We start from the raw sequence: 27,285 nt of genomic DNA on the forward strand, positions 1-27,285 counted from the left end.
TACTATTTGCCAGGTTCTGTAACAAAGCTTTAGCTGCTACAGAATATTGAATAAACTTCCTCTGACCCAAAGCACAAGCAGCAGTGCCTATCATTTGCCTGGAACCATCTCTCCTGGAGATGGTGATTTCAATATGGTAGTTTTTCAGATTAAAAAAGTTATTCAGATCATCAAAAGAAAAATCACTTTTTCTCATATGTATTCAGAAATAATTACACTACACCCAATCATCAATGTATGAAATATCATCATCACGGAGGAAGCATTATGATTTTAGGAGTGGTCACTTCAATGGGAAACCTTAAGGTTAAGGTTGTCAATCAGAAGAATAACAGCAGTGCTTATCTGAGGACCTTCAGCATATTTTTCTCCAATGGATAAAGTGCCCAAGCCCAATTTAGCTGCAAAAAATGGCTACATCATCAGGATAATGCCTCAATACATAGTCTGAAAGCCATCCAGTCATCATCCAACATAAATGTTCTGCATCAACCTGCAGGAAGTCCAGATTAAACTAGCACAGAGACAGAAAATACCTGTAATGTGTTTTAGAAGTGCAGCTATACTAATATCAATAATACAATCATGCAAAACTAACCATTGATAACATTCTAGTCTTTATTAGAAACTGATAAGAAACATTGAATATTTATCTACTTATATGAAAGTGTGTGTTCTCATTTTTCTCATTCAAATTCCCAATAAGTAATTTTTGATGCTAAAATATTTTATAGAACAACAAAACCACCACTACACATACAAATATAACAAAATCTTTATTATAAAAATATACATGTATACATGCAAATATATATAATACATATTTTATGTATATTAATGTAATGTATATGTTAATATTTTAATGTAAAAATATAAATACTCAAAGATATATTGTTTGCTTTTGGAAAAAGAATTTAACATCTTAATTATATTTTGCAAAATAAACTTTTAAATATTAAAATTTGACAAATATTTTAACAATAAGTATAAATTTAAGAAGGTATTTTTCATATAAATATGTAATACAGCTGACCCTTGATAATCCGACGCTTTTGTAATCCAACATGCTCAGTAGTCCGACGCACCTCCCGTCAAGGTCACCGCAGTCCCCGTCCCGTTACGTGTCTGCTTGCACAGAAGCATGTCGCCACATGAATCTCCTCACCCAATTCTTACACGATTACACACATTTCTTGTGTTTTCCGTGAGCAGTTCTGTACGTACTGTATTATTTATGCCTATACATACTATATGTACATTTATTGGCTTCCATATTTCTTTTAATAAACATGTTTTAGTTAACCGAAATGGGTGTTTCATTTCCATATTAACCTAGGCAGCATTTTACTCATAAAATGTAGGAATATTGTAGGCTACTGCTAGCAAAACAATGCCAAATATGTAATCACTTTTGGTAATTCGACACCTCTTTGGTCCCATACCCCATACCTGTCGGATTATCAAGGGTCAGCTGTAACAAAAATTATATACATTTAACAAGGTCATAAATGCATACTATTGTTTCATACACTGTATATATATATTGACTAGATAAAAATATATAAACTAACTTATAATGCACAATTCTGTATATAAAAATACAACATAATGTTACATTTATTACAAGTTCTTTTAATATTTAGATTTTAGTAATTTTATAACTCTCTCATGATACATTTTTTCAGTAAAATTAGAGTACTCGTTCATCAACTGTCTTAATGCAATGACTTCATATTTTGATTTGTCGTATAATTCAATCCACCAACTAGGAACTGTCAATTTGTTCTTTAAAGGAGAAGTTGGCCTAGGACATCCGTAATGAGAAACAGTTGCTTGACGTGTGATTGGAATCATTGTGCTCTGTTTTGCTCTTAAATTTTCATTAATTCTCTTGCAAACAAAACATTCAAACTGTTCGATAAAATTTCCCTTTTCAAAATCATTATTAATACCCCAGTTACGATTTTTCATGGTCCTTATTAACAGATTATTTGTTATTTCTTTATGCAGTTTATGACGAAGATGCGATTCGTATGCAGTTTTATTGGAATTCAAAAAGTGAATATAATCTGCAAGATGTTTAGGTGAATTAAAATCTGTTGCAAGAATAACAGAGTTGGAATGTGGAAGCCAATCCTATAATAAATATTTCAAATTGTAAAATGATACTTGATTAATTATTAAAAATTAAAAAACTTTTAAATTGAAAGTCTTACTTTAATGGAAGGCGAGCCATAATATATTGGAACCGAACCAACTGTAAGAGGACGCCATAATTTTTCAGTTATGTAATCATCACAAACAGCATTTTCAAATGCCAAAGAAAATTTATATCTACTCAATATTTCCCAGAATTCTTCATTGTCCATAGATTCAACTGGATCTGATAATCTATTAAATACAACTGTAATATTTAATTTGTTATAAACACACTATGAAATTAAAATTTATGACTTTACAAGTAATGAATACAGTACATAATAGCTAATTTCCTCTTGATCTATCTTAGAAATTAATAGGGCTTTTGACAAAATCAAATTTATTAAATTGTTTAATTTTAATCTTTGTTTTTACATACTTTAGGCTGGACTGTATTAACAATGGCAGGGGCCCTAGGCTTTCAGTTATACCCTATTCACACTGTATATTTTAAGCCAGCTTAAGGTATGAAATATGAATGGAATTGACTTAACGTTAAGCCAGTTTAACTACCAACAACCGGCTCAGCTTAAATTGCTTTCTCAAAGAAGCTTAAGTCGCTTCAAGCTTTCCCAGAGGTCCACCACAAGTTCTGCAAATAATGGCGGAAGCAGATGTACAAATGTTCGAACAAACGATACTCTTCTCTGTGTCATGTATATGCTGCTTCGATACAAGAAGTTTAAATAATAATATAAATTTCTGTCAAAAATCCATTCTTATCACAGTTCTATCACTAAAGTGATATAAACATTGAGAGAATCGTACTGCCAACGACAACACTGATAATAAATGTTAATAATTCCTAACTAACGTCTTATGCATTTTAAATAAGTTATTTATATTTTAAATTACTAAATATAAATTCATTTATGATGATTTATGAAAAATAAGCAAAAGTTTGATTTTATTTAAAATGTAATATGGAGTGTGCCTCTGCGCTTAGCCTCTTGAGGGCTAAGCGAACAATTCGCTTTAATTACCTAGTGTGAACAAGTAGTTAATCTTGTTTTCAACAACGCGACAACTTAATTCTGCTTAAATCTTAATCCCGCTTAAAATGTACACTGTGAATAGGGTATTATATTTTGGACTCCTTCCAGCACTTCGATCTTTCACCCCACACAGCTGACAGCCTGACTCTGATATGTACTAGATTGCAGACTGCAGAACATAACCCTATTATTGTGTACAGTGTGTCTCCTTTTTTGACATCTCCCTTGACCACAGGTTCCTATTTCCTGGGCTCTAGACATGTGTCTACTGTGCCTAATGGTTAAAAAAAATGGCACTGATTATAAATTTATATTTCATAATCAAATGTGTCCAAAAGCATTCCTATGCTATAATAATTTTCCAATTATTATAGCATGAGTATCCCACAAACAACCTTTTCACTTTCCAGTACAATTATTTAATGAGTGGACAAACATTTTCAAATTGCTTTACAGATTGTTTGTCCACTCATTAAATAATTGTGCTGGAAAGTGAAAAAATTCTTTGTGGGTTATTTTTGAATTAATTTCCAGTTTAAATTTCATTTTTCATATTATAGCTTGTATAGAAAGTCTATCAATTCATTTTTATCATTTGTTTAAATATAAAAATATAGTATTTTTCTGTAGAAATTTTGTTAATACACAAAATAGATTTTAAATACCTTAAAAAGAATGAAATTTTATTAAAATAAAACAAAAGGACAATGAAATGTTCTTAATGTTAGAACAAACATTAAGAACATTTCATTAATAACTGTTTTATATTGAAGATATTTATGAAAACGTTTATATTTGACTATTAGATAATACATTACAAGAATATTTTTCAGAAGTTTTAGAAATTGGATTTTGTAATTTAAATATGAAATAATAAATTAATACATGATATTTGAGCAAATAACAAATTGAAGTTTTTAAGTCATACTAAGTAAATGCAGGTTGTTCCCAACACTTATGCAATATAGTTTTTTTTGTGCTCTATACATTATAAATGAATAAAAAAATATATATATTTTTAGAAATATAAATTGGATGTATTCATTTTCAGAAATTACAGTCAATCAATCTTATAAAAAAATGCTTTTAAAACTTGACAAAGACATTTAGAATATAATCAGTATTATAAATACGAAAGTAATTTTCTTATTATTCTACATCTGAAGACCACCTTTGTAAGACATTCATTTATGAAACTGATGAAAATTAGTATTTGTTTTAGACAAATTTGAGATTCTACATTGTCATTTTGGAATAATTAAAGTATATACAGTGTTAAGTTAACACTTACAATATAAGTGTTTGTATATAACATTCAGATAACCAGATGGTCAAGGCAGTTAAGGCATCACCCTACCATGGGGAATCTAGAATCAAATTGTGATGAACAAGGAACAACTGCAGGAATTTTTCAGACGCAGTAAGTCCTGGATATGTTGGACCCTATCTCATACCAGGCAGTCAACCTAATTGTAAGCTTGGCTGAATCCATGATGGGCATGGAAAAAAAAGGAGTTCTTAGTGCTAAGAGGATGGGGAAAAAATAATTTACTCAATTTTCTGTTTATCAGCTGAAAGAACTATTGTAAAAACTTAAAAGTTAGTGACATTTTACCACTAAGTATTAAGCCTTCTTGAAATTTTGAATGTCCTACTTTAGCCTTGGAAATAGAAGCTAACCCAAAAACAATCCAGCAATGAGTTGCTTAACTTTCCAGCAACATTTTAAAACTGCATGTGGTGCCATCTGTTATATTTTATTAAAACATTTTTATATATATTTTTAAGATTTTTGCTATTTTATAATAATTTTGATGGAAGGGATGGGTTTTATAAAAAGTTGTAAAGGCTAATAATGAGTAAAATAGTCATTAAGTCCTACCCTACTCAAGATATGACACAAACCTCCTCGACCTTTGAGGCTATTAAATTTTGGTGGTTAATCTCCTAATATACAAACCTATTGGTACAACTTCAGAAATTTGAGAAAAAACACAGGAGTAATTAAGCTTCAAAGAGGTTGAACAAAACTGTGCCCCATCACATCCATACATAAAGAAAACCTCCCAAAGTTTTTTTTTTTTTCATTTCTTGACATTTCAAGGTCCAGAGTCAGAAAATATAAAAATCTCAGGGGATCATTTTTTGATTGATTGCTATACTTTCCTTCTGTTATATATGATAGAGCCACAAAAGTAAAAATGAAAAATGAGCCCTTTCTCAAAGTTCACACAGTAAAGTCATTGATCATTTAAATTATGATTACCGTTTATACAAACTGTAACAACTTAATTCTTGTCGTTACATAACTCTGGATATCTTCTATTTCGAAGTTAAGACAATGAAGAAAATATACATTTTCAAGTCTATGTTTTAATCCATTTTTCACCAACCACAGAAGTAACAGCTAAAAATACATGAAGATAAACTTCACGAAAAAACAAACAGTAAGTAGAAAATTCACATGGTTAAAACGATATCAACGTCAGCCTTTCTATGGAGGATCTGACGTTTTCACATTAAAAACAGAAGTATAATCTTCTTACCATACCATCAAGTCCTTAACATATTTATAACTGGTCTGGCCCTCTAGTGGTGGTTCTGAGTATTCCGCTTCGAAATAGAAGATATCCGCTGAGTATTCTGAGAGGCTTCGAAATAGAAGATATCCAGAGTTATGTAACGACATGTAAATGAATGAAATTGGAATACTCAGAACCACCACTAGAGGGCCAGACCAGTTATAAATATGTTAAGGACTTGATGGTATGGTAAGAAGATTATACTTCCATTTTTAATGTGAAAACGTCAGATCCTCCATAGAAAGGCTGACGTTGATATCTGTTTTAACCATGTGAATTTTCTACTTACTGTTTGTTTTTTCGTGAAGTTTATCTTCATGTATTTTTAGCTGTTACTTCTGTGGTTGGTGAAAAATGGATTAAAACATAGACTTGAAAATGTATATTTTCTTCATTGTCTTAACTTCGAAACGGAACTTAATTCTTATGGATTATTTTAAAGAATTCTATGATAATTGCAAAAAATATTATTCATATTTATTTGCTAGGCATTATATTAGCTGTTTAGTTTAGAGTTGCCAACTTTCTCATACAACAAAGAAAGACATTGTACATACAGTGTATAATGGGGAAAATTATAACAAATTACTTTGTTATAAATATTTTTTAACTAACTGTTTATTTATTGTCTGCTTAATATTTTTATAATTGTGTTTTAAACTCAATCTCAGAATCATTACCAACTATTAAACAACACCGTTCTAATTTTTGGTTGTCTGACTGATAATGCTCTCTCTCTACTACCCATTTACTAGAGTAACAGAAAGACAACTTGTTACAGCTTATCATCTTTTAGTTTTTCCTCTATTGAGTTTCATAATCAGATTGTGATATCCAGAATTTTTATAGCCTAAAATTTTTAATTATTTTCACTTCTGTTATATGACAAAAAAAATCTTTAGCTGGGAAAATTTGAAACTCTCTTCGAATGACTATCAACATTTTATTGTTCCCACAGCAGCATGCAGCTCAACTTGCATGATAGTTTATAGTTAACATCCAAATTTCGTCACTTGTTTTGGTCTCGGAAACACCTATAACCTTTATCGCCTATAACAATAGATCACATGACCGATTTTCCCATTACAAAGCTATAAAAGATGCTTCCTTCCCCCCTCAGGGAAGTCTCTTATCGAAAGCCAGACTAACATCATTGCAGACAGTCCTGAAAGAATCTACAAGTTGCCGCAACGCCGAACCTCCTAAATCCATATCGTCCACGTCACAGTTGCGAACTTTTATACTTATGCCAATCTTGGATACCTATGGGCAATTCTTGGATATCTATGTGCCTTAAACGAACTCAAATTGCTGTGGAAACCTACAAAGAAGAATGAAACAACCCTGTAAACTCTCTCTCGAGCCCAAAGCATATTAGCGTCGAAATTAGCATTGTAATTTGTCAGTTTTGTTAATTCCAATGAATCTTGTTTTAATTATTAAATGGTGTCCTCCTTTACTTGTATACTGCCTTTGCCTTATCATCAACCCCTAAAACTCTCACCACTTGCCTGACAGAAAGAATCCTGACCCCCCAGGACCCACAATCGTAAACTAGCCATCTTGACAAGAGAGGAAGGTCAACGACCTGTTGCCAGAAAAGGAGGTGACAACTTCCTCTTACCTCCCCGGCGGTTCACAAGATGAATAAATTATGGATATCTGTACAATTTTCTGAATTTTCACATTACTATTATTGCACACTAAATGTGATGAGTATGATCAATTAAATTAAATTTTTAAAATAAAAAATAAAATAAAATTACCTTTTAGGTAAATCCTTATTATGCAGACATTTTCCATAAGAATCAATTTTGATATATTTCATTAATTCTTTGACATAAGCATCTCTTTCAGATGGTGTATTGCAATCTGACTGTACGTAGACGACTGGTGATAACTTTTTTAATTCTTTATCTTTTTGTGATGTCGATTTAAAGTATTTATGATCAGTTAATGATTCTAAACTATCTAGATACTGAAGAGTAAGAGGAAAATCACTTTCACGTTTGAATGTTGCAGTGTGATTAAATAATTCCATTCCCTAAATAATAATAAAAATTTGTTTCATATAAATCCTTGAAAATTATATCTAGTTTATAATACATATTAAAATAAATTAATAAAATAAATATAAAATGAGCTTCCATATTAAATTATTTTCATAAGTTATTACATACATAAAATAATCCATAAAATTTTTTGAGTAGCCTACATAAACTTACAGTTTGATATAGCGAAAGACAGAAATGCAAATATGCAAATGATTACAGTGACATATCTTAAAGCAAAAGAATGGTTATTATATCTTAAAATACCTCTTTAAAACAGAAGAAAAAATTATTTTTTGGAGATTCTTCATGCAATAAACCCCAATCATGATTACTTTTTCTTGGTAATGGAAGATCCAATGGATTAAAGTCACTCCCATAAAAAAGAATGACCTGATAAAAAAAAATCATAACATGATGATTTCAATTAATGAAAATTATTCTATGAGTAAATAATTAAGTTATTTATAATTCATGATAAAATAAGTACTTCTTAAAGGTGTTAAAAATATGTACTATTTAATAATAATCAATCACGAATGTTTATTTTTAAACAGTTTGTTTTTCATTAATTCAGATGCAATTTAAATTTCTTTACTGTATTTTAATGTTCCTATTCAAGTTTAAATATAAAAATTAGCATATTTAGGGCATTTGTTTAATTATTCTTTTTTACTGTATTCATAATAGTAATACTGTATCTGTAACTCTGTTTTAATGAACAATATAACACAGTTTGCATTCAGAAAAAGAGAGATTAAAATTAAACAGAATAAACAGTACTGTTGTTGGTCATTTCAAATATAAACCTCTTTAACAAGAGTTTTATATTTTAATAAGAGATTTATTTTATATAAAAGCTATTCTGGAAATATTGAATGACAGTATTAATGCAAGTTTCTGCTATCAATAGGTAGCGAAAAAAATCCCACAGTTTTTCTATCATATGTAACAATACAATAACTATACCAATAACTAAATAACTATACAATTTTGCATTTTCATAAAACAAGACACATTTTGGATTAAATGATTGGCATTTGTAATTTCTGGATGCTGGCAATAGAAAGACCACAAAAAAAAAAAAAAAAACAAATCAATCAGTAGGTATAATATTTCCAGATTTAATCTTCCTGTAATGTTAGGAAAATTTTCATTTTAAAATTCTATAAGTGGCCAATAACTGTACCATATATCCTATATAACAGATTATGAATACATGTGATTTTAAATACATTTCTATATTAATCAGAGAGAGAGAACTTATTGCAATATAAATTCATTCAAATTTTATTTACATAATTGTTACATTGGTTGACTGTAATTAATCAGTGAAAAATAATTCACTAATTGAAAACCTTTGTTATTTTGAACTAGTGTTATGAAATCAGAGTTGCTGGACATTTTAGGGCCGAGTTGGTAAAATTCTTTCATCTCTAACCTTGAATTTTACTATTAGTGAAATGCAAAGTATGAAAAATACTTTTTTAATTAGTACATAATGAAATTTCTTTAAAAATGGACACTGATAAATTTAGAATAAAAAAAGATATTAGTCTATAAAGGCCATTTTACATCAAAATTTTATGCGTATAGCACATAACATGCTCTATACTTTCAGAAAATAGCATTTATTAATTTAAACAAACATATTCACATTGCATTATGTTATATAGAAGGTACAGCTCTCTAAGCTGTATCTTCTACATAACATAAGCCAGGCTTGGTAAGTTTTTACCCAACCAAAAATTACAAATCATTGCATGATACATGACTAACTTTGAAATGCCGTTTGGGCCCAAGACTGCTTAGTGGCGTATGTTTTTTGTGTTGAGCTATGTCCAGGTGCTCAGAGTGTACGTTTAAAGGTATGCAGCTACTATCTGCCAGAATTATAGCTTTATGTAATCTTGATATTTCTTGTTTTTTATAGAAAAACTTCTGAAGTGTCTGAATTTGTTTGTAGTGCATAGAACTAAATAGTGTTTGAGCAACTCAAAAAACATAATATTTTCATTGTACTGATTAATTATAGATACTGGCATGCAACGTGAGAGTGATTTGCCAATCAGAGTGTCTGCCTTCGGAAAGGTCTTTTAAGGAAAAATTCTGGCATTTTTGAAGTGAAGAAAACCCAGAAAAGCTGATTGTCAATGTTTAGGAATTCAATCTTGGATCCTTCATGGTGGCAGTCTGGAACACTATTGCTCAACCTTCTAGCCGGCTTTCAATGTATGAGGAAAACAATGTCTTTGAAATTAGTTCTTGAAAGCTTCACCACGTCACTAAAGCAGAAACACAAAGCGCAGATATTATAATAAAAAGCTCATGGTACTACTTTAAAACACCAAGCTTATAATTACCAAAGAGAAATTCCTAGATTTTGGATGTTTTCTGTAGCTATCAATTTTTTTTTTTTTTTTATTAATTCAACTAATTAATTTTTTCACTGCCCTTCTATTGGTTTTGAGTTATTTATGACTATTTATTAATACTTCTAAAACAATGAAAAAATAAAACCAAACTCGGAATCTAACTGTAACAAACTAAAAGAGGAAGAGAAAACTGAAAAATGTAATTAATAGAAATGTTCTTGCTTTTTTATTCACTGGCTTAAGTTTTCAGGCCATGATTGTACACATTGGTTCAAGATGCCCAATATTTTTCCAAAATTCATATTTTAAAATTCTATGTACTTGAATTTAGTCAACCATTAGTAGGATATTAGGGGCATTAAACTATCAGGGGCAGAGGAATAATTAACTAACAATAGAGAGGTTGTAGCCAACGTTTTCATCGCAAAAATGTGAACGTCGTCGGACATTCAGCACCGCCATCTTGTAAGCCTATAAGTTTGACAAATGGCATTGGGAACATCAGTGGAATCATGTTCTATGTTCCAAATGCCATTGTCAAACTTCTAGGCTTACAGGATGGTGGTGCTTAATGTCCAAAGTTCACGTTTCATGATGAAAACATCAGCCACAACCTCTCTATTGTTTTTGAATACCTTAGTTATTATTTTAATCTAAAAGTTTTTTTGCAGTACAATTAAGTAGACAATTTTATCTTTGTGCCAATAAAAAATATTAGTATCTGTAGATATAATTAACTAATACAAATTATTAATGATAAAATTTTCAATAACAATTTTTATAATTAAACAATAAACCTTAACATAAATATTTATATATTGATAATTTTAGATATATTTTCATAAATAATATTTATAAATTGAGATGTTTGAAAAATATACGTCTAATTATAAAACCTAACAGATAAGATGTTATATACCACGCAAATATTTCCAGAAATCTATGTTTATATCTGTCCAACTTAGAATGAATTGAAAGAATTTACAGTTCAGAGCTTTAAGGTTAATTTAAATATAACCTTAGAGATTTTACTCTTAAATAAATTAAAAAAACATGCAATATTATAAATGAGTGATTATTTATTGAGAGATGATCACAATGCAGGGCTACAGTTTTTAATCATATTTTTAATTTATTTCATTTAAAATAAATGCTCTCACACCTCTAATTAGTAGTATCTTGCCCCTGTACACCATACTTTTCCTTTAACAATAGAGCTGTGCCAATCATCTATTAACTGCTTTCAGGGAAAACTTTTGAATTGAAATAACATGAATTCCAGTGCAAACCGAAAGTTCGTGTATAGTTAATTGGGGCCTCCTGTTCGTACAGCTTCCATATCTGGTCTCGGATTTCATCTATCTAATTCTGTTCTTGAGATTAAGAAAAGACGGATGGACAACAATGGAAATTTATAGGTCTACAACTTTTTTCAAATTGCAGCCCAATTAAATTTGATTGATGTGTGATATAAATATAGACTTCTATTTCATATTTAACAATTAATTTTTTATCACCAAATTTTAAAACTATAAATAGCAATTCTATGTCAGTCATTCTTTAAAAGAAGCGAGTTAAAAAGCTCTTCAGCAACATTATACGAGGCGTGTCTGGAAAGTAAGTACCATTTTATTCTACCTCCACTGCAGCGGTAGTATCGCAGTTCAGCACCTGCGCATATGTTTTTCTGGTTGATTATCAGTCCAGTGATGCCATTACAGCCGGATTGTGTTGTTTTTCCACGTGTTAGTGAGCGTTCAAAATGTTTAAGACAATTGCTGATCCCGCCGACTGTGAAGTGTGTTCTGTAATACGGTGTTTGAACGCAAAGAATGTTAAGCCAGTTTAAATTCATCGTCAACTTGTAGAGATTTATGGTGAAAATGTAACGAGTGATGGAATGGTGAGAAAGTGGGTTCAACAATTTAATGATGGACGCACCAATGTTTATGACGAAGCATGGAGTGGGCACCCTTCTGTTGTCAATGATGGTTTGCTTGCAAAAGTGAATGAGAAAATTCGTGAAAACAGGTGGTTCACAATAAGATTGCTTTGTGATGAGTTTCCACAAATTTCAAAAACTGTTTGAGATTGCACAAATCTGCATGAGATTGTCACAAATCGCTTAAATTATCACAAATTGTGTTTCCATTGGGTCCCCAAAATGCTTACGGATGTCCACAAAACGAAGCGACTTGGAAGTGCTTTGACATTTCTTACCCGATACAGTGAAAAAGGTAATGATTTCCTAAACAAAATTGTTACCGGTGATGAAACTTGGGTTTGTCATGTCACTCCAGAATCAAAACAACAGTTGATGGAGTGAAGGCACTCATGGTCCCCCACGAAACACAAATTCAAAACAATGTTGTCAGCACGAAAAATCATGTGCACTGTGTTCTGGGACAGATAGGGCATTCTGCTTGTTGTGTTCCTTTCCAGAGGTGAAACCATCAATGCAGAACGATACTGTGAAACATTGCGAAAACTTTGCCATGCAATTCAAAACAAAAGGCATTGTGTTACTACTTCATGACAACCCATGTCCCCATACTGCTGGTGTCACTCAAAACCTTATTCAACAATTCGGTTGGGAGCAGTTCAATCACCCGCCGTACAGCCCCGACCTCACACCTGCAGACTACCATTTGTTCTTGAACTTGAAGCATGATTTCGGAGGGAGGCGCTTTGCCAGCAATGACAACGCAACAACTGATGTTCAGCAGTGGCTGTCTTCACTGGCGGCATCTTTCTTTGAAGAGGGTATAGACAAGTTGGTTTCCCGATATGACAAATGTCTGAACAATGGTGGTAACTATGTAGAAAAATCAGTGGCATGCCGTGACATTTGATGATAGGGAAGCTGTGTTTCTGTAAGAAGCCGACTTCCAGGGGCAATCAGTTAATTGCGCGTCAGTGATGGTCTAGGGCAGTGGTTCTTAACCTTTTTATACTCGCAGCCCACCAAATATTTCATAATTTTTTGTGACCCTCATTTTTTAAATAATAATTTATATTTGATAATTTATCTATAATAAATTGATTTTTTTATTATTGCTTTATTTTTTTATAAAATAAATGTAAATCATAACTTTATTATTTCATTTTCTATTTAAATAACATTCAAACTTCACAATTAAACATAAAAACTCATTTATTTTTAACAAAAAATAAAATAAACAATTAAAAATTCATAGAAAAAACAAAAAATATTCGAAAATAATTTAACGAGATTTCTTGTGATTTTGTAATTCCTTGAACTTCTATTCTTACGAACCCATATTTGATATAATCACGATCGTATTTTCTAATTTTAATGTTACTTAATTTTATACCTTTAGTTTAGGACTTGTGGTTTTTTTTCCGTTGCGTTTTTCACTGTATCATCGTCGGAACTTTCACTAGTATTTTCTTCAGTATATTTTCTTTTTGAAGGTCCCGGTCCGTGATTACTTACATTAAAAAAATTTTCTAATGTTCCTTTCTGTTTTTTGCTCATTTTTGTGGGTTAATTATAAATAATTAAAACTAAACACACAATATAAGAAAGAAATGCACTATTATTAGATCCAAAGCCGATGCTAAAACTAAACTAAAACACCCACAACTTGTCGTAAAGATTTTGCATAACTTTTGCAAAAATATTTAAATTTTCTAACCCTACTACTAAGCCTACTATTTTTGCATAATTATTTTTAAAATTCCAAGCATTAATAGTTTCTTAGAATTACTTTGGAATAAAAGAAGTAAATACTGCGGTGTAAGTAGCATATTTGCATTTATTTCTTCTGTACTAACAAAGTTGTATGTAGGAAGAAATAAAAAACAAATAAAAAAAACTAAATAGGAAAACTTTATCTTTCTTATTTCACTTTTCAATACGATATTCGGTTATACATCAATTTTCTTTTTATTATATTCCGAAGGAAATTTTGCATAATTTGGCGGCCCCCCGGCAAACTTCTTATGGACCCCCAGGGGGCCGCGTCCCCCTGTTAAGAATCACTGGTCTAGGGTCCATTCGTATTCATTTGTTCGATAAGCCAGTAAAAACTGTAGACTTCTCTAAAAGTATTTTTAATATCACAATTACATTCTGAATCGCTAGCCACGATATAAGGGCTAAAATTAAAGATAAATTATAAAAACTTACTCGGTGAAATAAAATTGCGATGGATATACATACCTGGTACAATATATTGTTCAATTGTATTAATATACTTTTAAAAAAATTATAATTAAAATATAGCTTTGTAAAGAAACGTACATAAAAATAACATAAAATATTCTTTACTTTTTAAATTTTAAAACAATCCACTTAGTCAAATAGCTCGATACGAGTAGCTAATGGATGGAATCAGAGACGGTCCAGGTAGGTATGTAGTGTGTGCGTGCCAAATCCCGAGGTGCCGATACCGGTCAATATCAAATGCCTCTTTTGTCGCATCACTAGTATATCTCAAAGGACGCCACAGGGCTGTTGTAAATTTTAAACGTTTCTCACCGTAGCTGTAAAAATCTAACTATGTTAAACTTAATAGTCATTTGTTTTCTAACTAATTCGTTTTAATACCAGGTGTACACGGAAATCAGTTCCCCACTGTACTGAGCGAGTGATTGGTTCGGTCAAGCTTTTGTTTAAGTAAAATTCTGGCTCTTTCAACAGGGTTTTATTTATGTCCCCATTCCCTGATCTCTTAATTATTTAATTACTTCTTAAGTAGAAATAAGTCGAAACCAGTTACTTTGTACTTGAATATCTGTAGTCTTGGGAAAACATTGGAAAGACAAATTTTTATGACAACGGATACTTAGATCGTAAATTTAAGGAAAATAAATTCTAGAGCTTTTTTGTACCTTGTGCGTTTCATTCATTAAATTTGGTTGTAAATGATGATGCCAAAGTAACAGTTAATTTTTTAACATTGTACAAGAATGTACATGTTTTATCTGCATCCGCTTACAGATAGGACATACTAAATCGTAATATCACCGGTTTAACATTGAAATCCGTAAGTAATAGAAGATGGGAGAGCAGAATAAACGCAGAATAAACATATCAAATATTTTAATGGATTTTTTAAAACTCCTGTCAACTATACAGAACTATCATAAAAACATGCCAGTAAACTCCTATCGGTTGGGTTGTTATAAATCTAGTCTAGGGTGGGCAACCTTTTTTATAACATGGGCCAGAATAAATTTTACGTTTTTTCCGTGAGCCGTAGTAGTTAATTGATGCCTTCTTGTGACTTGTAATTTTTTTAGTCTGCAAATATGAAATAAATAAATAAAAAGTTAATTACTACATTTATTTCTCTTATCGTTTTCGAAAATTACAAAGAATTGGAAAAATAACTATTAATTAGTTATTTTTCCAATTTATTAATCTATTAAAGATCTCGCGGGCCGGATAGAAACTTTTTGCGAGCCGTAGCTAGCCCGCGGGCCGGGGGTTGCCCGCCATTGATCTAGTCTGCTCGTGATTCACATAATCAGGCGAGGGTGGCCAAATATCTAGCAGGCAGCTAACAGCCCACAACCGCTCTGGGATATAAAGTTGGACGCTTTACGCGTGTGTCGCTTCTACCAGCTAAACCATGATGTTGGTGCTCTGTAAAGCTCATGTGCCAATGCCTATAATCTGGCTGCTTGGAAGTTGACAGGCAGGCGGCTAACAGCTCAGAACTGGTCTGGGATATAAAATTGGACGCTTTATGCGTGTGTTGCTTCTACCAGCTAAACTGGGTGAGGTTGGTGAACTGTAAACCGCATGTGCTAATGCCTATATAATCTGGCTGATTGGAAACTGACCCAGTTTCGACATTCCTTCCGCCACCGAATTATTCGAATATACAATAGCAATCTTATCGTTTTTTTTCACGTGTGATATAGAAATTTGTAAAAGATACATAATGCAGTTATAATAAAAAATTAATTTTAATTAATGCTGTACGTTAAAATATGAAAATTTATATTTTATAAAATACAAGGGAAGGTCATTGGAAGGTGGAAGCGGCGCTTCCATCGCTTCCAATGACCTTCCATCGCCACTGAGAAAAATAGTTTCCGACATGCTCTTTCATGTAAAAATAAATTTTGTTTTGAAAAAAGATTTTTTATGTGAGTTTTTCCAAAATGGTAATTACTTTCCGGACATGCCTTGTATATATAATTAAATATATGATATTTTAATGCATATACCCCTTAGAAAATTGCTAGAATGGAAATAAAACCTTTGTGTAACCCACCCTACTATAATAGGATGGGTTACAGAAAGGTTTTATTACACAAAACAAAAAAACAGAGCTCACTTCCAGTACTTATATGTCTTCTCTACATGATGACATCATTTCAGAGAACTTTGTTAAACAATAATTTTCATCTTAATAGGTTATACATTCATTGTTAGAAAGTGAATTTTGGTAATTAAAATAATAATATACGACATTAAGAGCCTGAGACCATTCGTGGCTAAGAATCGTGTTACTACCTGGTGGTTTCCACGGTTTTTTGGTGCACCTTGTGATCGCTTTGTTGTAGCAAGCTTCGTGAAGACCTCTAGTTCCATTTGCTGATGCATGGGTGTAGGTTGGCAGGACTTTATGGCCGCTAGGGCGGCCGGGACCAGCTGGTCAAAATCGGAGCTTGAGGGAGGGGGGATATATTTCGGACCTCGTTGCAACATGTTATGCACAATCGTGGGCACACTTTCTTCTGTGTAGTTATGATACGGAGTTGGTACTGCCACTGTTTTTTGTGCATACGAAAACTTGAGTAGCCACTGGAGTTTTTTGCTCAGCCTCTTTTTAGTTTTTTGAGTGGCGACCGAAGCTATACTTTGTATTTTGCCTATCTGAGTGTACAACTTGGAGGGGTCACAGACTTTGGAAAATCCCAGATGTGCCACATAGGTTCTTTTCTCCGCTTCCGCGATGCACTTACGTTTATTTCTAATTAGCTTGGTCAAAAGGGACTGTTCTACTTTCGGAAGTGTTCCTCGAATACACTCCGGAAACTTTTTGCGCTTAAGTTGTATGCATTTGGGAACTACTCTTTTGGCTCTGCACGTTAGTAGGAAATGTAGTTGGGCGAGCAATTTTTGCCATTCTATCTGTAATTTCAGCAACGTGAAGAAACAGTTTTTCGCAGTTTCCATTGCTTGTAGAAAATAATAAAAGTTAACTCACGCCAAAGTTGCATATATTTCTGATAATTAGCACTGAGTTCAGCGTTAACGTAGATTCTTCTTTTTATTGCAAGCACTTTCGACGAAAAATTACGATCGTCGTCTTCAGGCGAATGTGGAAAGAACAAATTTGAAAGAGGCACGTGCCGAACGTTCCAAACCGAATAACGGAAGATTTTCGTTGGCGAATTTTTAAAAAATATAATGTATTCTTTTAGCGTTCGGTAACTTCGCCGGTTCGAAGGAGATTTTAGAACGGCACGAATTGACGGTGCATGCGCTGAAAAGCACACACGCTACGTGTGCGCTTGTCGGCGTGTTTGAGTGTTTATGCGCTTGTAAAGAGTGACCCAAATTTCGGGCAAGTCCAGGGTGGGGACGTTGCATGCCTCTGCTGTTATTGTGAGGATCGCTTCCCAGATGAATATTATTTTTCTATTGTTGGAGCTTTTTAGGAGCGCTGTTTCTGACCAAAGCGGAGTGTAACCTTGTTGTAGAACTTTTCTGGTCAGCTCTGTTGTTTGCCTTCCTTTATTTATATCATCCTGGTGTTCCGCGATACGGCAGGCGATCATTCTTGTTGTTGCCCCTATATATTTCTCTATTTCTCCTGTTGTTGGATTTTTTAGTGGCACCGCGTAGACCCCCGATTTTTCTAATGCGCTGATTTTGTCTCGGTCGTTGCATATGGTTCTGCGTAGGCTGGGTAGAGGGGTCAAGGGGAGCACGAAGCCGTACCGCCGGAATATACGGCTAATGAGTATGGACTGTGCTCCTAGATATGGTAATGTTGACGGTACTATTGCCATTTCTTTTTTGTTGTGTAGCGTGGTGAACGGATGGATGGAATCGTTCACTCTACGCAGTACATGCGTAAATTTGGCGCCTGTGAACCCAGCGTGTAATACTGCCATTCGTATGATTTCCAATTCATCGTTTATTAGGTCCTGCGATGAGGGAAGCAGTATCGCCCTTCTGATGAGAGCTGCTATGGCGGCATTGATATACCGCGATGGTTGGAAGGCGTCAGCTGGAGTGATGTGGGGAATCATGTCGGACTTGTGGTATACCGCAAACCGTGGTCCTTCCGGCGATTTCTGTATCTGCATATCCAGAAATGTTATTGTCTGGTTCCGCTCCTTTTCCCAAGTGAATTTGATGGTGGGATAAACGCTTGATAATCGCTGCATAAATCGGATGAATTCTTCCTCTGAATTCCCCCATGCTACTAGGATGTCGTCAACATATCGTAGGTATAATAGGGGGTAGCAAATAGTGAGCGGTGCGTTGAAAGTTTTTTGCTCCACGTCCCTCATGACGAGCTCGGCCAAGACTGCAGAGAGAGGGGAGCCCATAGGGACACCCTGTTTCTGGAGATAGATTTTCTGGTTGAAGCGGAAATAATTGTTTTCAGTGACGAAGATCAACGCTTCACGAATATCTAGTACCTGCTGAACTGTGAGACCTTTCTTAAGGAGCATAGTATTGGCTAGCATTACGGCTTCAAACGTGGGGACGGAAGGGTATAGAGATATCACGTCCATTTTGTAGAAGGTGCAGATGTTGATGTTTGCTCTTGTGATGTTGGCTTCGATGGTGGTCTTGGCTTCTATGGAGGAGGGAGTAACAAATCTATCTCCAGAAACAGGGTGTCCCTATGGGCTCCCCTCTCTCTGCAGTCTTGGCCGAGCTCGTCATGAGGGACGTGGAGCAAAAAACTTTCAACGCACCGCTCACTATTTGCTACCCCCTATTATACCTACGATATGTTGACGACATCCTAGTAGCATGGGGGAATTCAGAGGAAGAATTCATCCGATTTATGCAGCGATTATCAAGCGTTTATCCCACCATCAAATTCACTTGGGAAAAGGAGCGGAACCAGACAATAACATTTCTGGATATGCAGATACAGAAATCGCCGGAAGGACCACGGTTTGCGGTATACCACAAGTCCGACATGATTCCCCACATCACTCCAGCTGACGCCTTCCAACCATCGCGGTATATCAATGCCGCCATAGCAGCTCTCATCAGAAGGGCGATACTGCTTCCCTCATCGCAGGACCTAATAAACGATGAATTGGAAATCATACGAATGGCAGTATTACACGCTGGGTTCACAGGCGCCAAATTTACGCATGTACTGCGTAGAGTGAACGATTCCATCCATCCGTTCACCACGCTACACAACAAAAAAGAAATGGCAATAGTACCGTCAACATTACCATATCTAGGAGCACAGTCCATACTCATTAGCCGTATATTCCGGCGGTACGGCTTCGTGCTCCCCTTGACCCCTCTACCCAGCCTACGCAGAACCATATGCAACGACCGAGACAAAATCAGCGCATTAGAAAAATCGGGGGTCTACGCGGTGCCACTAAAAAATCCAACAACAGGAGAAATAGAGAAATATATAGGGGCAACAACAAGAATGATCGCCTGCCGTATCGCGGAACACCAGGATGATATAAATAAAGGAAGGCAAACAACAGAGCTGACCAGAAAAGTTCTACAACAAGGTTACACTCCGCTTTGGTCAGAAACAGCGCTCCTAAAAAGCTCCAACAATAGAAAAATAATATTCATCTGGGAAGCGATCCTCACAATAACAGCAGAGGCATGCAACGTCCCCACCCTGGACTTGCCCGAAATTTGGGTCACTCTTTACAAGCGCATAAACACTCAAACACGCCGACAAGCGCACACGTAGCGTGTGTGCTTTTCAGCGCATGCACCGTCAATTCGTGCCGTTCTAAAATCTCCTTCGAACCGGCGAAGTTACCGAACGCTAAAAGAATACATTATATTTTTTAAAAATTCGCCAACGAAAATCTTCCGTTATTCGGTTTGGAACGTTCGGCACGTGCCTCTTTCAAATTTGTTCTTTCCACATTCGCCTGAAGACGACGATCGTAATTTTTCGTCGAAAGTGCTTGCAATAAAAAGAAGAATCTACGTTAACGCTGAACTCAGTGCTAATTATCAGAAATATATGCAACTTTGGCGTGAGTTAACTTTTATTATTTTCTACAAGCAATGGAAACTGCGAAAAACTGTTTCTTCACGTTGCTGAAATTACAGATAGAATGGCAAAAATTGCTCGCCCAACTACATTTCCTACTAACGTGCAGAGCCAAAAGAGTAGTTCCCAAATGCATACAACTTAAGCGCAAAAAGTTTCCGGAGTGTATTCGAGGAACACTTCCGAAAGTAGAACAGTCCCTTTTGACCAAGCTAATTAGAAATAAACGTAAGTGCATCGCGGAAGCGGAGAAAAGAACCTATGTGGCACATCTGGGATTTTCCAAAGTCTGTGACCCCTCCAAGTTGTACACTCAGATAGGCAAAATACAAAGTATAGCTTCGGTCGCAACTCAAAAAACTAAAAAGAGGCTGAGCAAAAAAACTCCAGTGGCTACTCAAGTTTTCGTATGCACAAAAAACAGTGGCAGTACCAACTCCGTATCATAACTACACAGAAGAAAGTGTGCCCACGATTGTGCATAACATGTTGCAACGAGGTCCGAAATATATCCCCCCTCCCTCAAGCTCCGATTTTGACCAGCTGGTCCCGGCCGCCCTAGCGGCCATAAAGTCCTGCCAACCTACACCCATGCATCAGCAAATGGAACTAGAGGTCTTCACGAAGCTTGCTACAACAAAGCGATCACAAGGTGCACCAAAAAACCGTGGAAACCACCAGGTAATAATAATATACATTTAAAGTACTAGCCCTAGCTTGATAGTGCAATATTTCACCTTTTTTTTATGCATAAAAAAATTTATTTTCTGCCATTTTTCTAATAGAAATCAAAACTAAAGATGACGTAATTACAATTTTGTTTGATTTGCTTCATTTTTCAATAATAATTTAATAATTTCAATGTCTTAACTAAAGCTTTGTTCATAAACAAAGAATATTAAAACGTGACAGCAATAAAAAATATATTTTCTAATTATATTCTTATAATTATTATAAAGAAACTTTTAAATTAATTATTTGATAAATAAATGAAGCTGCAATCTTATTTTAATAATGTTTACTGTTATTTGTATATGATTGACAGTCTTGCAAAATATCAGTACAGAGATAATTTATTTACTAGCAAAAGCAGAATGTAAGAATTGTCTTTAGAATTCTCTATAGTGAATAAGAGCTGAGCAGTGGATGCATGCACACTCAAATAAGTGTCATTGGATATTACTGATATTTTTTATTTAATTTTTTCCAATTTATTTTAATATTTATTATTATTATTGTTATAATTCTTATTAATACATGATAAATAAAACAGAAATTAAGTGTTATGATAAAATTTTTCATTCAATAGTCTTTTTATTTGACACACAGTTTAGAAAAGTCTATTTTGGTATTCTGTTTTCACATGTTTTATGAAATCTATAATAAATTGCTAACAGAAGTGAAATAGAAAAACAATGTGTTAATGTTTGAAATAAATATATTCTTCTAAACTATATACTAGTGTCATACTTTATCATGTACTGTACAGTACCTTTAAAATATCTGTTTATTCAGAGGTATGGATTATAGAAAGATATTATTTCCATTCTAGCAATTTTTTACAGGGTTTATGCTCTTGCAAGTTATCTGCATGAAATTAGTCTTTTTAAAAATTTCTATTGTCAATAAAGGGAGAAAGTACTTCTATAAATTAAAGTAATGTAATTTGAGGCATTTAAATTGCAATAATTTTCTGAATATATTTACTTTTAAAATCATATTTCTCTTAAAAAATTCATTTTTAAATATTTACAAACACATACAAATTTAAATCATTTTCATATTAAATCATAAATTTACTTTTTTCATATATGATATGAAAAACTATGTAAAATATCTTGCTAAATTATTATAATTTTATTGCATTTAAAATAATTTGACAAAAATCTGTCCAATATATTGAAAAACTTTTTAAACAAATTATTAAGTGTGCGCCAATGATTTAAACTGTATCTCTAACTGGTACCAAGCCAGTTAAAAGTTTGCATTAAAGCTAACATTTTTGACTAGTTATATAGTCATCATTATAACAAAATTTGGATAGAATTAATTTTGTTGTATTTAAATTTTATATTTTATGAACTACTGATGAGAAATAACCATATATAAGTAACTATGCATTAGCTTGTATGATAGTTCTTTAACTGGTTTAAAGTACAGATTATTTGTTTATTTAAAAATAAACATGGACTCTGTACCATATATAATATATTGTTATTCATCAGATTTTTATAGTTCTTGAAAAGCTGGATTATTTCTGAAAAGCTTATCAGCTATAATTAATGTTTGAACTCTATTAATTTAAAAATATGAGTGTATTTAACCCTTTTAAAAGTCCATTACATTGTAACAAGTTCTTTAAACTTAAAATGTACTGTATAATATTTATCAAAATCATTAGAAAGGACAGACAATATACAAACAGTCAATATGAATGTAATAAAAAGTTCAAAGAATAGAGTCTGACATTATACTGGTCAGAATGTTGCAATAAAATGTTGAACATATTTAACTATTTAAATGTCTACACAGTTTCTTTTTGCAGATAACATGTAGAAATATCCTACAACTTAAGAAATTGTGGTTGTAGAAAAAAAACAATTCAGATATTGTACGATATGCTTATTCACAGTTTTGTATATTTTATAATATAGTTTTATATGTTTTATATGCTTTTACAGATGACTCTTGATAAGCTAAACTTCATTAAGTGTTACTATATCAAACTTTATTTTTTCATTCTGACATAACTCCCATAAACTCAAACCTTGTGTCCCTAACTTAAAAAATGGTTTTAAGACCTTGTTTTGCTAACTTGAAAAATTAGAAAACAGATGAATTCACTTCATATTCAATTTCATATGTTTTCTGATGTGTTTTTAAGAGGGCCATATTAAGATGGCATTTGATTATATATATATATATTACATATATATGTACAGTACATTATTGACGTTATTACATATGTGATAGTGTTACTTGAGATCTTGGTGTCTCTGAAATCATATTCATGCTCCTTCATCCTCATGGCAAGACTTCTTGCTGTCACTCTAATGTATATTAATGAGTGATTGACATGATGGTTGGAAACAGGTACTGTGTAAACCCCTGGAGAGTATGAGTCATGTATAATATTTTTATCATTTCTGATGAGTGAAAAGATTGTTGAAGTGCATCGATATACTAAGTGCATCTTAGTAGTCCTGGCAATTTCTCTATATATATTAGAAAGTGTTTTGTTATATGTGATGACTTTCATTCATTCTTTTTGTGGAATAGTTCTGTTCCCCTTCCTTATATATTGTTTTATGAGATGTTTGACCAAAGAGAACAGATATCAATGTTGTGTTGCTAGGGACTTGATCCAAGACAATTCGTTTTCTTTTTCACTCTGCTCCGAACAATGTGTGTGGGCCCTTTTTACTAGAGATCGAAAAGCAGAGACTTTGTAACAATAAGATAATGTGAATTGTTAGGTATAAATAGAGGTGAATATGACTCCTTACAAAAAACGCAGGTGGAAAGATGACCATTTTCCATTTTGACGCTGATATCCAAAAAACAAATTGAGATGGATTACGAGTTCTTGGAAAGATCATGGAGACAGCCAACGACCACATGGCTTGGTATGTTGGGATAATATTCAACCACCAAAGGCAAAAAAATTTGCATTTTGACAGATCACTTATTTATTGGCCAATTAAACCTAGACATTCTTCTAAATTTTCTTGAAAATTAAGCACATAAATTCAGCTGCAAAATTTGTATTCTACATTTTCATTGATACCAGTGAGCAGATCAGTGTATTTGGACCATTATCATTCTGAAGTATTGGGAGACAAATGGCAAGCAACAAGTGAAAACTAAAGACCCGTCAACAGCAGAAAAGGTATCCATAATTAGAACTGTAGAGAAAGACAAAAAGAACAAATATGAAATCATAAAAGAATACGGTATTCCATTGCATACTCTTTCTACCCGAGTATTGAAAAAACAAGGAGAGCATTCTGAAAAATTTCAATAAACAATCACAATGGAGTCAGAAAGAACAGAAAAAGCCTAAATATGAGTATCCAGATTTTTTTCCTAATGGTATAAGTTTTCATACCTAAGAAATAATAAAAATATAATATATTTAGCTGTATTGCTTATATCAATATATTTATGTTTTTGTTAATAGTAGTAATTTCCAAAATTTTAAACTGTGTTAACTCAACAATTCTTCTCTAACCAATCCACTTTAGTTTATTGTGAATCAACTGTAAATAATGTTATTTCAAATAAAAGTTAAAAACCTAATCTAATAAGTTTTTATATCAATAACCAGTTCTAACATAAGACATATGAAAAATATTTAATACTTATAAAAATTATTTGAACAGATTCTAAAAAATGAATAGCCTATATGAAGCATATATCAAGGAAACAAACAAAATTAGATCACAAATCATGCTCTTTGAACTTTGACATCAAATTTAAAAAACCAAAACCAATTTTAATCATAGCAATAAATTTTAATTTAATCTCAAAACTTTATTCTTTCACACTTCTTTAATTTTTATTTGTTTTTTTTTTCTACTTTTAGTTTCTAATCTGAGTTAATAAATAAAATTAAGTCTTAAACTTTATTTAATAAACGAAACCATACTTGTAATAAGCTGTTATTAACGTAATTCCTGTTTTGAGTAAAGAAGCATTTATCCAAACCACATTGACGAACTTTTCCAGTTTCCCCAGTAAATGGTGTCCACCAAAGAATTATTGGATATTTGTTATGCCATTTTTCTCTATCGTCACCATCTAATAAATAAAGTAAAACAATATATTAGTCACTAAAATTTTAAAAATGAACCATGTTTAATAACCATTACTGAAATAAACATTATATATTTTTTTAATTTTTTGAAAACAAATGAACTTTCTTACGTAAAATTAACAAAATATTTTAAATAAAATTCAGCTTTTGTTAAAATTTATTTAAATTAAATCAAAACTTCAACATTTTAATCATGTCATACGTAAAAATATTTTATTATTATTAACCTTGAACACATTCCATTAAATAGCAAATTATCAAAATATTTTATTGGTTGATAAAACGAAAATAATACAAATATCCTGTTAATTGCTAATTTTTTATGTAAGGAATATCTGTTATCGGAGGATTTCCAAAGATTATTATTACTACTACTACTAATGCCAGTCAATTAAACTACACAATTGAAACATTAATTAGGTTTATAGATAACTAAAAAAGACAATTATATTAATATAATGGTTATTCATACACTTGTAATTATCTAAAATTATCCAGAAACATTACTATTTAGAATACATGTGCATCTGAAAGTATAAATAATTTAACATTTTTTCTGTTTAACTGTATGAAATATTTTGATTTCAACATGTTTTGAAATGTATTTTTAAACATTAAAAATTCAATATAATCATAATTTATAATAATATACATATACATACATACATACATACATACACATATATAATATACATATAATATACAATAAAAAGTAGTTAACGAATGATTCCCTCTACTTATTAATCAAATGTATGGTGATTTTGAAGTAAATAAAACCTCCATCAGGTGGGTTTATATTTGAATGATGTTTCCTAGTTTGGATGATTAGAATCCTTGCAGAGTATAAGTAGAAATGGCAACAGTCAAATGGCCAAAGCAGTGAATGTATTAGCCAACCAACCTAGGAGACCAAGAATTAAATAGGTGTAAGCAACCTCAGGAATTTTTTGCAGATAATCTGTCGACGATATGCCAGACCCCATCTCTCGTCATCCGACCCCCCAATGTAGGACTGGCAAAGTGGTCGCGTCGATACAATTACAAAGGCCCTCTTAGTGCCCACAGAACAAAGAAAAAGTCTTTTTTATTTATAATATTCATGGAGAAAGAATGTTTTAGACAAAGTTTACCATACTAATCTTACACATCAGAAGAATGTGTTATACATTTTAAACATAAACAAATATAATTTAGATGTTGCTTTACTCTTTATTTAGCAACAGGGCAATTTGTAATATTTCAAAATTATTAATTCTATTTCCTGTGCAGTCAGATATTTAAATCCTTCTGACATTTGCAACACACACACCCAATAAAAATATAATTAATTACACTATTACTTACCAGGTTGTAGTATATTTGATGACAATTGTTGCAATTCAAAATCTTCCAACTATGAAAACATTTTAATTAGAAAATAAATTAAATTAAAAAATCATCACTAAGCAAATTCAATAAAAATTTAACAAACTTACCAGATATATGACAAATATTCCTTGAAGAATAAAGATAAAAATTGCCAGGCAACACATTAAAAAACTCCATCTTCTACATATTATAAACATCTCCTTACTAAAATATGTAATTAAGTTAAGAATTTTAAATAAAATTCATGGTATTTAATAAATTTCGGTTTGTTTATTCATTTTGAATTATTCCTTTCAAAAATGTGAAAGTTATTACGTTTAATCGCACAAACTTCCTCTCTTGTGGAAGTTTGACAGTCTCTCGGTATATGCGATACACGATTTTAAATAGATCCAATAGTAGTAATTGCGTTATTCACTAGCGCCAAAACGAGCTTAGCGGCAAGTGTGGAAACCTGTGAGAAATTTGTGTGTTAAGCTGAAAGCGAAATAAAAGAGCTGTTTGCTTACTTTTTACGTAGATTACGCCGTTCCGATAATTCGCAATAATATGAAAGAATTTTAAAATTATTTCTCACAATTTTATTCATTTAAATATCGAATTGAGTCTATTTCCAAATATTAAATAAAGCTTCGTGCATGTGTGAGGCCGGGATTTCACTCCCATCGGCAAAGTAGCTGTC

At 32.5% G+C, this 27,285-nt stretch overlaps 1 protein-coding gene across 3 annotated transcripts; it reads right to left on the bottom strand.

Moving 5' to 3' along the window:
- Positions 1-1,429: 1,429 nt before the first annotated feature.
- On the bottom strand, positions 1,430-26,993 carry LOC136977196 (alpha-(1,3)-fucosyltransferase 10-like). Of its 3 annotated transcripts, XM_067272655.1 has the most exons (8): positions 26,919-26,993; positions 26,711-26,807; positions 26,580-26,628; positions 25,068-25,219; positions 8,095-8,220; positions 7,543-7,820; positions 2,217-2,391; positions 1,430-2,136 (listed from the first exon to the last, which is right to left on the bottom strand). In XM_067272655.1, the coding sequence occupies exons 2-8, from the start codon at positions 26,798-26,800 to the stop codon at positions 1,633-1,635; spliced, it is 1,374 nt and encodes a 457-aa protein (XP_067128756.1). In that variant the 5' UTR covers positions 26,801-26,807; positions 26,919-26,993; the 3' UTR covers positions 1,430-1,632. The 3 variants fall into 3 exon arrangements, with proteins under 3 accessions (XP_067128756.1, XP_067128758.1, XP_067128757.1); XM_067272657.1 differs by lacking the exon at positions 26,580-26,628 and having other exon boundaries at positions 26,919-26,992; XM_067272656.1 differs by lacking the exon at positions 26,580-26,628 and having other exon boundaries at positions 26,711-26,978.
- Positions 26,994-27,285: the final 292 nt, after the last annotated feature.

Source organism: Centruroides vittatus, unplaced genomic scaffold, assembly GCF_030686945.1.
Source record: "Centruroides vittatus isolate TY-2023 unplaced genomic scaffold, ASM3068694v2 contig_452, whole genome shotgun sequence".
Taxonomy (NCBI): Eukaryota; Metazoa; Arthropoda; class Arachnida; order Scorpiones; family Buthidae; genus Centruroides; species Centruroides vittatus.